The sequence below is a fragment of the Stegodyphus dumicola genome, chromosome 12, assembly GCF_044657685.1.
Source record: "Stegodyphus dumicola isolate Sdum_Otavi_A_Nest chromosome 12, ASM4465768v1".
NCBI classification, from domain to species: Eukaryota; Metazoa; Arthropoda; class Arachnida; order Araneae; family Eresidae; genus Stegodyphus; species Stegodyphus dumicola.
The window spans coordinates 41,499,331-41,515,239 of NC_140779.1; the positions used below are offsets into that span (position 1 = coordinate 41,499,331).

Sequence of the window (15,909 nt, forward strand, 5' to 3'; positions counted from 1 at the left end):
TTTTTTTGCATTTTCTCAGTGTCCATACTATCGCAGGAAGCAATGTACATGGAGCATTTTTTTTTTTTCATTCAAAAATACATATTTGAAGTGATTTTTTTTTTTGACACACTACACAACACACTTATGATGGTGTAACTATATAATGTGCGTCTGATTTTCTTGCAGATGTCGACTGGTGGGCACGGGGTCATAAAATTCACACATAATGTGAATTTTAGGTTTCACTCGAAGCAAATTCAAAGTAATTTCTCTTCTGAAATTGACATGAATCATTTCTAATGTGGTGTTTTTGTGTAAATCAGTGTATAAGATCCACCCAGCATCCACAACCATATTCAGTGCATTTATAAATAAGTTCTAATACCATTTTTTGCTGCGAACTCTTGGTCGATAACTCCAAGAAGTCGGTCCAACAGGTCTTCTCCACCCATTCCTTCTTTATATAATTTTATGTTGTAAAGAACATCAACCTTCTTTTTTTAAGCTGGGACACATCTTTTTGCTCTTCCTAATGGTTCATGAGTGATAAAATTTGATGCAATAGTTACAACAGAATTGTCGTCCTAATGGCACATAAAAAATTCTCCATCAGATCAGTAATCAAATTCTCCATGTTGAAATTTCGACATCTCTTTTGCTGTTCGCATCTCTTTTGCTTTCACTGTGCTAATTGCCTTAAAGCCTTTGTTAGACAAATCTGTCAGCAGACTGTGCGATGAAAAAAAGTTATCGAAAAATACTTCATGTTTCTCTGGATTGTCAGTAAAAGATAATTGTTCAGAAATAACTTTTGATCTAAGCAGCAACTTTTCATTTTTCGAACATTTCAAAAGACCTAATATAAACAATGAGGCAGATGTGGTTATTTCTAACAGAAGAAACAAGCAGATATCGGAGCTTAAAACAGGGAAATACTGCTGAAACCAATTATCAACACCCCTTGGTGAGAGAGGTCATACCCTCTTCCAGTCCTCTGCCCCCCCCTTTCTACAGAAATAAATGACACACCATTAATGCCTCTAAAAAAAAGGTATGTTTACAAGATATGAGCACTGAATTTATTTAAAATCTAATAAAAATATACATGTAATATCACTGATTTTGTATATCGTTACGTGCCAGTGTTTCTTTTTTGGAACATTGCAATTTTATGCAGTCTTGAGGAAATATTTCTTGTAATTATTTGAATTTCTTTTATTAACTCATTAAAGTTGTCCTTTGCAAGTATGATGGCAACACGTTTGAGTGGATTTGAATTTTTAGGAATTTTATAGAATTTTTTTCTTTAGGTACTGTAAAAATCTTAAAAAAAGTCGATTTTTGGAAATTTTTCTACACTGAAATATTTATATTTAAAAAATAAATTTTGTGTAAAAATGTCAATCATGCTTTCTATAATAAACGGTAATTTCTTCAAGTCAAAAGTCGTTAATCCGGACTCGTCGGGGCTTCAGCGATTCCGGATTATCGATTTTTCCGGATTATAGATCATCAGTTTAAATCTCGTAAGATGGCATGCAGAAATTCTAAAATTAAAAATATGAAACCATAATTTATAAAGTAAAGAACAATTATGATCTAAAGGGTATCAAAATTTACAAAAAAAAAAAAAAAAAAAGCTTAATATTTATTTGTTTACTTTATTAAACATTTCTTTCAATGTAAGTTGTTTAAGTTGCTTCGTTTTATGTGTTAATACTTTCTCTTTAATTCTATTAACAGACATAATTTCTTGTTCAGTTACAAAGTTCCGCTGTTCAAGTCCATTAATTGCTGTGCCGAGAATACCGACTAACTTGTCAATCGAAATTTTTTCGTTTTCACTAACCTCTCTGTCACCTTCTTCATGTCTTTATCCATTTTTTACAGCAATTCCACTTTTTGTTTGATGGACATCGAAACATACTTTCGTTTTGTAGATCCTTTGGGAGCTCCAGCATCGGAAATTCTATTTGACATAATGAAAAGTTCAAGTTTACTTTTATAAAACTGCTCTTACAGTCTGAAAAAAGTAATAAGCCGGATCCAGTTCGATTAATAAGGAACAACGCAATCATCAACATTAACTGAAATAGATAATTAGATAATTTTAGCTTATACCGTCCGTTTTACATTAAACGCGCACGTGAAAACGTTTTCTGCACTTGCGCACACGCATATGTGCAGTCGTAAAGGTCTTATGCTCACGCGTAAACGCCTATGCGCATGTGTCAACGCGGTGCATACGCAGAAAGTTTTTAGCTTTGAGGTCCGGATTATAGGTGTCCGAATTAACGACTTTTGACTGTAGTTTATTTTTTAAAAAATATTAAACGTGATGCTTCAAAAAAGGAACATTAGCATGTAAAAGGTTAAGAGATCGATATGTCAGAAAATTATCAAAAAATCATCCTTCTAAATCCTCTGTTGCATATGAGCTAAAGTTTCCAGAAAAACCTATGCATGTTTATTTCTGATGGTAGTTTCTGAATGAAGTGAAATGGGAGTTATTAGATAGTCTGTTCTTCAGTTCTTTGTGGGAGGCATGCTTCAGTCTGCCCATGTATGTGAACTCACAGAATATGTACCATTATGTATCAACAAATCTTCATCAGTATTTTCAACAGCCATTGCTTAATCTTATGATTGCTGTTTGGAGTGCAGTTTCTGATTTCCACGTCATACAAAAAGGATTTTTTGCAAACTCTTAATGCTCACAGGTGAGTCCAGAACCACTTTAATCTATTTGTGGATCAACTCATAGAGGATGAATGACTTTATGGAAATTTCGAAAAATCGAGAGGGGAAAATTATCTGAATTTAATTTTCTAAAGACACGGTTACAGTAAGAACATAACAAATTAAAAGTATTCGTGGATAAACTACTATTAACTATCACATTATTTATTTTTAAAAACCATATATTTAAATAAAAATACAGAGTAATATTAACATCATTAATATCTAATGAGTTAGCTTCGTTTGTGCTTCCTATATCTTTAATCTTACGTGATGTTATAGTAAACCTCTGCTATTCATTAGGAATAAATTATTTAATGTTGTTGGAACTCTATGTTGTCTGCTATGGTTTGCAGCTTGTCGCTATTGACAACATTGTCATCAACTTCATCACCATTCAGTCTGTCTTGCTAGATGTAATGATCTTGAGAGCCATCAAGGGCACTAGATATCCCCATTTTCTTGAAACTCTTCTTATTATCATGTCATCAATCATAGCCTATGTACCCAAAAATTCAGGAGCAAATGAAAGCTAGCACTATGTAGTCAGATTTATTTTAAAATTTAGGGAAGCTTGCTTTCTAAATGCTTTGCAGAAGCTGAAAATTATAAGAATACTTAAAGAGTTCAGAACCTTTTTTGCTAAAATGATGCTAAAAAATGGGAAAATTACTGGCGGGAGAAAAAATAAACGATAGGATATTTTTTGCTTCTGGCATATAAACATCTTTTATTGCCTAAGCCTAAAACCATTCTTTGCATTATAGATTGTAAGTACTTAAAAATATTACCTTGCTTAATTACTACAGCTTTATAATTTATATATTATACATTCATAAAAAAACCCTTTAATCATTGCAGGATATTTTATGTGTCACATGATTCACAGGATCTGAAAATATTTAGCTATATAGCTCGTGATGGAGGAAGTAATTCATTCAAATGTAATGTTTTCAAGTCTAAGAAAAAGGTAAGTATTTATAATTTTAAGTTTGATTATATTATTTAATGAAATGTTAGGTACTTCTCTGTTATTGCAGCCCCTGTATTTAACACATTCGTTATCAGGGTGAGTATCTGAAATTTCACCAAAAGCTGATCAATATGGAACATGCGAACTTCTGTGAAAATTGTTATGGTCTTACAATTAAATGTATAAAATTAATTTTTTTTTCCCTTCAAATTTTGCAGTTCTTTATAAAGATGCCAAAAAGTGTGCCAGCTTGGGTAATTTGTCATCAAATCTGTATTTTAATATGTATATTCTTGGCAAACATTTAATTTGCTGTTTGAATTTGGCCTTTTTATTGCATCAAAGCAAGTGCTTCCATTTTTGGAGTATGAATTCTTTTATTGTCCATCTTTATTTTTTTAAAGACTTCTTGACATTTTAGCAATTTTAAGATCCATTTGTCTACAAAAATTTTGTTTCTGTTTGTGAATTTCATGATGATTTATTTAACAAATGTAATATTCTTATGATACTGTTAAATAACTATATAAATATATGATACTGTTAATACTGTTAATGATGATATATTTAAAATACATTTTTTTAGAAAAATGACTTTTAAACAAAACATTTTTATTTTACTCTGAATCTTATTAAATCCAAACTGGAATAAATCCTTGGCAGTGTAAAATTTAAAATCAGGCAAAACAGTAACCTTATTTTGGTGAAGATTTTGAATGAAACTATTGATTTCGAGAGTGATCAGACATGGGTCACTCATCTGCAGGGACTATTAAAAATTGTTTTGCTACTGAAGAGTAGGAGTTTACATCTCATTGTTATTGAAATCGGTAGAGTTTTATTGAAAATCCCTGTCAAAGTAAGGTTGCCGTTTTGCCTAATTTTAACTTTTAAAATATGTAATTTCTGTTTTTGAAACTTTTGAATATCCTGATTCTTAAACTTGATAATAAGTGTTATAAAGCACAGTTAAATTTTAATACAGAAAACTATTATAATTATTTAGAAATTAATTTCATTTGTCTAATTTTCCTTTTCTTAATAAGAAGTAATTTTCTTTACGTAATTGTTTCAAAATATTCAGTTAGGTAATAATTTTGTCTATAAAATTTGCTTTGCATTTTTCTTTAATTTTATTTAAAAAATGTGATTTTTTACTCTTGCAAAATTTAAAAGTATGAAATTTTTACATGATATTTTTATTTATTTATTTTTTTAAACCAGAGAGTAAAATTAATTTTTTTTGTATATATTTTGTTTGCAGTAATTCTTATATTATATTCTGTTTAGGTAGTTTTATGTTGAGTCAGGAAAAAAAAAAAATTTTCAAAAATAGAAAGTGCGTTGATGAGACTTTCGTGGAAAGCAGGTTTTCAACTCTTTTTATCTTTAAATGTTGTTTTCTAAAGCCCCATATGCATGAGGAGACATATCTCCGAACAAGTATCCCTGCAAGTCTGCGCCACCCTGACTACACAGTTAAACATGTCTCTGGCGCATGAGATACATGTCTGTGGCAGTGCATTAGAGTTGTGATTATTGTACATGATGGGATACATTCTCACTAGAGACTTACTTGGCAATAGCTAATGAAATTGCATATGGAAATCATGTGTTGGAAAATCAGTGGTGCTACTCGCAATGTTTAGCTTACTGAATAACATGTTGCGAATCTTTTGGAATTTTTTTTATTATTTTAACAAGTTAATTTATTATGTGATATTTCTTTCGGATAATTATTTCTGATTGATTTCTTAATAAATAGAATATTTTTGCACCTTGATACAGGTGATTTGCTATCGTAACGATAGAGTGATATATATATTTTTTACCTCATTTGCTAACATTAACTTAATCTGCTAAAATATTTTTTCCTGTGTAAGGAGATTATTATATTCTTAATGTCTCGAAAGTCTGATAAACAAGGAAAACTTCATTTAGCATCTGTTTATATTTAATTATATTTTTGATTTTCTATTTTGATTTTTCAACTTTTGGACTTGTTCTTTAGGCACATTTACCACAGTATTTAAAAATTACAGACACTTTTGGTCTTTTGGGAAGATGGTTGTCTTAAAGACGCATTCTAAAATGCAATCCTGGACCTGATGTTGGCCAGGATTGTATTTTTGCTTTTTGGAACTTTGCATTTGCCATCTATGTAATCTCTGCAGGTAAACATTTTGTAATCCTTAATTTTTGCTGCTTGGTGCTCCTTTGAATTCTAAAATTTTTCTGTCCCTGAATTCTGCCGCTCAGTGTGGCCAGTTTGGCTCTGACACCAGTCCTGTTTTGGGAAGTTAACATTCTTCTCTCTGATATAGATAATAAGTGAAGGCATAACATTGCCATGTCTGCATGTCATAATACTAGATTTAAACTGATGATCTAAAATTTGGAAATGTATGAAATCCAGAATTAACAAAGTCCCTGTGATTCCATTTCTCGGACTTTGTGCTGTATACAGCATTATTCTAACATACCTATTTTGACATAAAATTGCACTTTTTCTGAAATGACATGCAAATGTTTTCCCCATATTTTCATTCTACAACTTGCCAAAATACCAAAATTTGTGAATTTTGGGGAGAAATTTGAGAATTTATTTTGCTGCACCTTTTTTACTTTGTGCAAAAAATAATTCACTGGGTTGACTTTTCAGTTTATGGCAATAATATTTTGCTTTCCCTCTCATTCTGAATGTGCGGAAAAAACATCTCAGTTCCTCTTTCTTGGAAATATTTTTGTTTTGCATTAGATTTTTTAATTACAGTTGTTAGTTATTTTTTTTTCCTTTTAAGAATTTCATTTTAATTGTTTGAGTTGTTGAATATTTCTTCAAATAATTATTTAAAAAATTTCTATTTATGTTTTTAGACTGTGTATTTTAGTATAGTTATTAATGTAAGGTTTTTATAATATGATTTTATTTATTTGAAATGCATTTTTCTGTAAAGAATGCATTGTGACCCAGCATAAACAATGATGCATTTGAAAACTACATGTATTAAAAGAGTAAGGCTTGTTAATACATGTTTTTGTGGACCATTTAGAAAGGATATATTAATGAGAAAGGTGTATCATTGACTTTATGTAGGCGGAGATGCATCTATTTACACAATTTTCCATTGTTTAACACAGTTTTATTACAGTGTCATTTCTTTACATATCATTACATTTTATCATCTTACTTTAAGCTTGTTAAAATATTATGTATCTTTCAGAATAATTTTAAATACTTCATTTTTTAAATCGCAAGAATCAAATAGTATAAGCAGAGGTATCGTCTTCTATTTTGTTAATATTTGCTCAGTATAAATTAGCGAAGTGATTTTGACTATGTTTCTTAAGTTCTTTAGAAGCCAGGCATTTTGAAGGCAGAAGATGAAAGAAAAGGCTAGTTTCATCAGCACTGAAAACGTTTTTAGCTGATATCCATGTACTTCTTTACACATATTCTTGAATCTTAACAAATTTGGCTAAGACATCTGTGGATGTTCCATTTATGATATGATATAACATTTTCTGACATAATTTATATGTTCTTCAGTGGGAAAAAAAATTGCATTCTTTCACGTTCACCTGTAATGTTATGTCTTCATTCTTGTGTTTCTTTTGGCACATTAACTGCAATGAGTGAAAAGCTTAAGCAAAGTCATAAAAATATAGTCCAGTTTTTTACTTTTACCTGCACTTACATGTCAGGCTTCATTCTAATATTTATATTTTGACATTTACTCTGGAGTGTTAAGGAACTGACAGCAATATTGAAAAAGTTACACAGTCTGGAATATTTACTGTTACAAGTTTTTCAGCATGCAATGTTTTCAGGTAGCATTAGTAATATGCTATTTATTTAAAATTTTATTTTTATTATGCAATAATAACAACTAATTGCATAATAAAACTAATTTAATTCACTTATCGTTGAGCAATATAATTTCAGTTCATAAAATACAAAAATTTTATTAAGTATGCATTTAGTAGAAGAAGTTTTGTATTTTAAAGCACTGAATTCTTTTAATTAATCAATCAGTTATAAAATTTTGTTATCAAACCCACTTTTTTAGTTTTATAAAATACAATTGAAATAAAAGTAAAGTAAAAAATAGCAAATTATAGGTAAAATTTTGCTTTTGCAAACATAAGGGAAATATATTAAAAATTTGATTTATATTCCTTATAATTTAACCCTCTGCATACTGGTTGATTTTGATACATTCTGGTCCTGAAATACGGGGTAGTTTTTTTATATTTTCATTATCTTTATATATTAAAAAATATATGTTACGGTTCACGTGATTTTAGTGCGTATGGAATAAAAATATAAAAATACACAGAATCTTTTGCTTTTATGGTACAAGCTCTTGTTCTTCTAATTTCTTCTTTCAGAAATATTTGTTTTCTGTGCTGACACAAGGATATTCAGTTTTTTCGATAGTTACATTTTTATAAATTTGAATTTTGTTTTAAAATTTTTTAATTTGCTCAAGAAGACTATTTTTCATTTTCTAGACATTTTAGTTGAAAATTAAATTTGAAGTAAACCTTAAAGGACAATTTCTTGAATTAAAACCTGTTTACAAAATAATAGAAGCATCTTCCAAACTTTTCTTATCAATATAATTCAGCATTTATTCTATCGCACCTAGTTGTCCAATCTGAAGTCGGGCACAGATAATCTAAATCATATACTGTTGACAATTTCTAAAATCTTCAAGTTCCATATTAATGAGCATATTTTAAGTTATCTCTAGAAGTGGGAGGTAAAACTAGCTATTTGAAAAATTCTTTGTAAGCGGGTTAATATAAGAGTTTACATTTCATATAGTTTTAGTAAAAGATGAGATAGGATCCAAACTGCCAAACTCTTAAAACTTATTTTGTTAAATACTTAATTTAAAACTGAGCTATAAAATAGGTATATCATGCATAGAATGTTTGCTTTTATGGTACAAAGCAAAAAACCAGTCTAATTATAGTCAGGTTTCAACTAGCCAAAACTAAAAGAAAACACCCATCAAAAAACAAATATTGAAAACTCAATTTTGAATTAGTACTGCTGAAAACGCAATTTTGTATTAGTGATATATCTCTATATTTATTGTAATTTACCTTTGAATTCCTAATTCCTAAAATCACTCCATTGAAATTCGAGTTTTGACTTATCAAAATTTAAGTGCATATGCGCAATATGCAATTAAATAATCAGAATGTATTTAAAGAAATAGAAATGTTTTAGAGCATACACTAATGTGACTTTTTGCCTTGATGCAAATCCGAGAGTTGTTTAATGAGAACGCTTGTATATGTCTGTTTTTGGCCCGGCCGCATGAGTAGCTATAGCTTTCCATGTTTTTGGCCCAGCTGTATGAGTAGATATAGCTTTCCTTGTTTTTTGCCCAGCTGTATGAGTAGATGTAGCTTTCCTTGTTTTTGGCCTAGCTGTATGTGTAGATATAGCTTTCCTTTTATCTCTTTCATGTCACAAATAAATTTTCTTTTGAGAGACAACTTTAGTTTTGGGGAAGCAAAAATAATTGCAAAGATACAGATCTGGAGAACATGTGGGATGACTGACTACACAAACTTATTTTTAGCAGAAGCAGCTGTATGGAGTGGTTTTTGGGTTGTGGGAAGATACATCCTCATGCAATACAATGTGCTTGTAGTAATGGTTTCTATCTGAATAATGAGAGATTAAAAATCACCTGCTTAATTCAACTACTCAGCCAAATGTTCAAAATTGCAGAATTGTTTTGCAATTTTGAAAATCTTACAAAATTCATTTTGTAAGATGTATCATTAGTCTAAAAATCTGACTCCTGTTTGATCTTCCCAAAACTCAGGGAAATTATCATCTCATCTTTAGCTGTGATTCTAAGGACATTAAGGGAATACCAAAATAACATAACTGGATATTCATTTCCACTGTGTCTGGGTAGTTTACGAAATAATGCATTAACAAAGTTTGAACTCTGCTCTTTTGTGCCTGAGAGTATAATAATATTTTAAATAGCAAGTTAGAGACTAATAATCTGGCTCCTAATTTAAGCAGACCTTAACAATGGTTGACTAGGTAAAGAACACTACTGATATTTCATTCATTGCAAACAAAGGCGAATGGGCTGACTGCATTTTTGAAGTTTTTCTATATGTAGCATTAATGCAAACCAGTTTTTCTTTTAAAAGTCCCTTGAAAGGGAACTAACTCTTGTGTGCTTTCCCATATTCAAATAATAATTCAGTTTGAATATTATTAATTAATTTATTTATTAAGTGTCTATACTCATGTAATAATGAATCTTAGTTCTTGCTGTATTTCTTTGGATTTAGTCATAAAAATATAGTCCAGTTTTTTACTTTTACCTGCACTTGCATGTCAGGCTTCATTCTAATATTTATATTTTGACATTTACTCTGGAGTGTTAAGGAACTGACAGCAATATTGAAAAAGTTACGCAGTCTGGAATATTTACTGTTACAAGTTTTTCAGCATGCAATGTTTTGAGGTAGCATTAGTAATATGCTATTTATTTAAAATTTTATTTTTATTATGCAATAATAACAGCTAATTGCATAATAAAACTAATTTAATTCACTTATCGTTGAGCAATATAATTTCAGTTCATAAAATACAAAAATTTTATTAAGTATGCATTTAGTAGAACAAGTTTTGTATTTTAAAGCACTGAATTCTTTTAATTAATCAATCAGTTATAAAATTTTGTTATCAAACCCACTTTTTAGTTTTATAAAATTCAATTGAAATAAAAGTAAAGTAAAAAATAGCAAATTATAGATGAAATTTTGCTTTTGCAAACATAAGGGAAAATATATTAAAAATTTGATTTATATTCCTTATAATTTAACCCTCTGCATACTGGTTGATTTTGATACATTCTGGTCCTGAAATACGGGGTAGTTTTTTTATATTTTCATTATCTTTATATATTAAAAAATATACGTTACGGTTCACGTGATTTTAGTGCGTATGGAATAAGAATATAAAAATACACAGAATCTTTTTGATTTTGATAAATATACATGTTAACTAATTTGTACAGCTAGTAATATTACTTGTACTCATTTATTATTATACAAAATTTTTTTTAGTGTGGTAAACTTATAAACACAGCTCTAACCATATTTCAACTTCACATTCTTCATACCAAATGTAAGTCTCTTTATGCATTTTCCCCCAATGTGGTCTTTTTTGGAGCAACACACTGCACATTGCCTTCTAGGTTCCTTTTTATAGAATTTGGTGGTATATGACTTGCAGAATGCTTCCCTGAAAGGCAAATAAAGTTCATACTATCAACACTAGACTGTGTTCATGAGCAGAAGAGTATTTGTTCACAGCTAGCTTGGAATCAAGAAGGGATTTTTTCATGTTTGTTATTTTTCTGTATATTATATACCAATTCTACACTGCTTGATCCATCATATGGAAAAATATTTTCTTGTAATATTTACAAAGTTGTTTTAGGGTAGATATCTCCTGATTGCATCTGTCGGCATCACCCACTGTAAAGGTATAATCATAAATCACTTTTGGCTGTAGTTTTTCTTTTGCAGTCCCTGAATAAACTGATACATATGACACATCATAAAAATAACTAAGCATATTTACTATTTTCTTATCATTCCACAATTAAAGAAGCAGCAGCATCGATTGTGTTTGGCTGTGAAGAAACAATAGTTACTCCCTTACAATGTAAGCCTGTAGTGCCATATAGGTGCAAAATGAAACATGAAATATGAATGTTACAGTATTCTCAGCTTACATCAAGAAAAAGTGGGATCCGTATTGAAAATAAGAGAAATAAGCTTATGCACGATGCAACCCATGAGACGGATTTCGTATCCTGTGGAAATCACGGGAACCATATGCAGAAGGTTAAAAAAACCACTTTCCATATATTATTAGTAATTATTTATTATAAATCATTAGTAAAAAAAGAATAAATCCTGATTTCCAGATAAAATTCAGAAATTTAAGGTTGAAAATAAGTGTGGCAATTCACTAAAAATTGTAACAAAGTGGGTAAATCACTTTTGGCCTTATTATCACTTAATCCGTTCATGACGGGCATCTCTGTTACCTACCGAAGAGTTGTCTTGGGATGACGCGTCAACCAGATGTGTCGTCTTGTGGGGACGGGCAATTCGCGCTGCTAAGCCTAACTTTGGAAAAAAATTCGTATAAATTACATTTTTCATCCACTTGTTCCAATTTTTGGTACATTATGAGAAGAATAATCAGGTTGTTGTCAGAAACAATTTTAAAGCTTTATTATTATATTTTCCTTATTTTATAAAATGCTCATTCTGGAATAATATAATTTTCCCCTTATCCCACAAATAAATATATATGTAAAAATAACCAAACAATAGCAGATTTTATTTAATACAGCACATAATTAAAGTTAAAAAATATTAAAACTGTCTTTCATAAAAATTCAACACACAAGCAATGAAAAGGAACCAATATTTCAAAATGAGTATATGATATTCTTTGAAACATGGGTGTACGCAAAGTCCAAGTTGCATATGTCACAGGAATAGAATATCTGCTGCTATTTTACTCAACAAATTTGACTCATTTAGCGTTTGTGCTATGTTGTTCTACGGTGAAATAGTACTTTCGTTTTGCCGCTTAAAAAAAAAAAAAAAAAAAAAAAAAAAAAAAAAAAAAAAAAATCTGATGTGTACATCACATGACTTCCTTGTACGGAATATTAAATTATATGCATTTTTTCTAGCATTTCATTTAAACTTATTAGATTGAATTAAACCTACTTCGCCGACAGTGAATTAAACCTACTTCGCCGACAGTGCATAAACCACAATAGAATAAATGCATTCTTTAAAATTCACTTTGTTTACCATAGCGACACTCTGGCGCTAGGTTTACTTAACAGTATTATATTTTGTTCATATTATAACTCGGAATGCACAAAATTTATATTATTTAAAGTATTATCTAATCGTTGCCACATGTTCTATTCAAATGCTATAATAAAGCTAGAACAATGTATAAAAGAAATTAAGAAAACAAAACAAAAAAGAAACAGTTTTTCACAGACGATTGAGTATTTCTCATTCAATTAATTCAATTTTCACTTCGCAACAAGGCAAAAATACATAAAAACTCAAAATATCTGTATTAAAAATTACGAAGTAAATCTTAAACGCTTATTTCTTCGAAAAAATTCCAGAAAGGATTAAGCATGATTTAAATAATAAATAAAGGCGTTATCTTTGTTGTTCCCAAGCTAAGTTTCTCTAGATTGGGAACAAATCCGCTATCCTGCTGTTTCAAATGTAAACAAGAGCAATGGCCACCATCAAAAACATTATTAGGCTTAGCGGCACTTAAACAATTTAAAATTGTTGATAATTCTAAAAATATTGCATACACATTTACTAAAGGCATAAAAACCTTAACCGGCACATAAGAACAACATAATTCAATCATTTTTAAAGCAAAAAATGTACAATTTACTAACATATAAGAGTAAAGAAACTGAGATCACTGAGTCGGGTAACAGAGTGGATATATATATAAATATATTTATATATGTTTAGTGCGGCCGATTGCAACCAAAATACGAGGTGCACATCTACATGTTATAGCAGTCCTATATACAAAATTTCAGCGTTCTGAGGCTACTCATTTTTGAGTTATGCGAGATGCTTACGTACATACATACATTCGTACAGACGCCATGAAAAATTTTCTTCAGAATTCATTTTAAAGAAGTTTTATAATTTTTTTGGAGGAAAAGAGACTTTCATTCCGTCCTTATGTACAGATCTCATGCAAAAACATCGTTAAATTGCATTCAATAGTGGTCAAAATGCATATTTTCGTTGAAGTATGCTGCCTAAAACTTTTCGCGATTAGAATACTTCCTTTTTACTTCGTACAAGGAAGTAAAAATAAAAAGTATCTCAATGCAGCGAAAACATGTGCATTTGTTTATATCAAATGACTCACTTAAAGAGACATTACATTGCTCAACACCCACCCACGAATCTCACTCTCATTCCGAAACAAGATACCAAAAATAAAAAAACATTGCGTAGGAATGAAGGTAAACATACTTAACTTTCAATATATTTCACCATAACAGACATACAGCTACATCAAGCGGCAGTAAAAAATACTAATTAAATGTTCCATCTAAAACGTCAAATGTGGTATGTTCGGCCATAGAGTGAATTAAATGGCAATTGAAATATGACACATCTGGCCGTAAGGTAATGTTTCTGTTGATGCATATATGACACGCCCATACTGAATGGGTTAAACAAAGATGCCAAGTTGCAAAATTTGCCAATATATAAATTTACATGCATCTTTTTTTTTTTTTTTGAATTAAAATCTTTTAATTTTTTGCAATACACCTAAAAATATATCTACTTTTAAGGTCATGTTACAAATTTTATAGGTTATAATTAAATAATTTTTTTTTGAAAAAAAAAAGGGAAATCAAGTAAAAATAACTGAAATAAGTATTAATAAATATATATTAAATTCGATTAATATTGTGGAATAGAATTTTGAGGGCTAATTTAAAAAGATGTGCTGCTGCTGCACTTTTTACAAAACTTGGCACTTTGGCATAATTTGAATCATAGAATCAAAATATGGAAAAAAATTGCCATCCCATTTCAAAAGAAGTCCAATTTTTGTCAAATTATGTATCTTAGAACAATGCTATATACAGTACAAAGTCTGTAATCCGGACGTCCATAATCCGGAATGATCTATAATCCGGACCTCAAAGCTACAAACTGTATGCGCATGCGTAAACACATAATGCGTTTAATGTGTACTGGACGGTATAAGCTAGGCTAAAATTATCTAAGGCATTTCAGTGAATGTTGCAGATTGCACTGTTCCTTAATCTTCTAATTGGATCCGGCTTATTATTTTTTGCAGACTGTTAGAACAATTTTATAAAAATTAAGCTTGAACTTTCGATTATGTCAAAAACAGTTTCCAATTCTGGAGCTGCCAAAGCACCTACAAAGCGAAAGCATGTTTCGATGTCCATTAAACAAAAAGAGGAATTGCTGCAAAAAATGGATAAAGGACTATCCGTCTCAAAATTATGCGAGAAGTATGGAATTGGAAAGTCCACTATATATGACACAAGAAAAAGGAACTTTTTAAATTTTTTGTGGAAGCATCTTAAACAACTTACATTAAAAGAAGTGTTTAATAAAGTAAACAAATAAATATTAAGCTTTTTTTTTTTTTTTTTTTTTTTTTTTGTAAATTTGGATACCATTTAGATCATAATTGTTCTTTATTTCATAAATTACGATTTCATATTTTTAATTGTATAATTTCTGCATGCCATCTTACGAGATTTAAATTGATGTATAATCCGAAAAAACCCCTAATCTGGAATCGCCAAAATCCCGATGAGTCCGGATTACAGACTTTGTACTGTATATAAAGCTAATATATATTGTAAGTTGCATTTTCAAAATACAAAAAAATGTCTCCTTTTTTTTCTAATTCGGTGTACATCCAAAAATAAAAGCCTATGAAATTAACTGATTACTCAAACATCTGGACATGCCAAATCAAGGATATCATTAGCTGTCTGTACAATAAAGTGCAGTAATGCAGCATAATATAGTAAAAGCTTAAGTTTGTGCTGCTGTATTATTCATCTGGTCAGTTTTTGAGATGATATTTTCTATTAAATACAATTTTAATGTCATAGATGTTACAAGGTGATGTTCTGAGTATTTCTCATTTGTTTCAATTTGAAATGGCAAAACCATTTTCAACACAGCTAAGGTGTGCATTAAAGAAATGAGTTGTATAGTGTCTTACCTTCGATTTGCTGGCCTTTGGGTTTTTGAGCGACTCCTTAGGCTCTGCCTTCTGCTATGCTTTTGTGATTTTCTGTTAGCATCCACTGAGACAAATTTGTGATTATGCTTGCATCTAAGCAATTTGCAATTAGTACATAATTGCTGATCTAAATCTAGTAATTATTATATGCCAATGCATTTTTGGAGCATTATAATTAGATCTTTCTGCAGAGCTTTTATAGTTGAACAATTTTCTATCCGTGTTATTTTATTGCAGCTATATTTGATAACTTTAAATTTTTGTTATTATGGGGTGTAGAAATCAAGTTTAATTGGCATGTTTAAATTTGCTTTCATGCATAAAATATGTG

General features: G+C 29.9%; 1 protein-coding gene across 1 annotated transcript in view; it reads left to right on the forward strand.

Moving 5' to 3' along the window:
• LOC118192498 (carboxyl-terminal PDZ ligand of neuronal nitric oxide synthase protein-like) overlaps positions 1 to 15,909 on the forward strand; it is a 116,640-nt gene that overhangs the window by 46,510 nt on the left and 54,221 nt on the right. Inside the window, exon 5 of the mRNA XM_035363494.2 lies at positions 3,583 to 3,691. Coding sequence (XP_035219385.2) covers positions 3,583 to 3,691 — 109 coding nt within the window. The remainder of the gene's footprint in view (positions 1 to 3,582; positions 3,692 to 15,909) is intronic.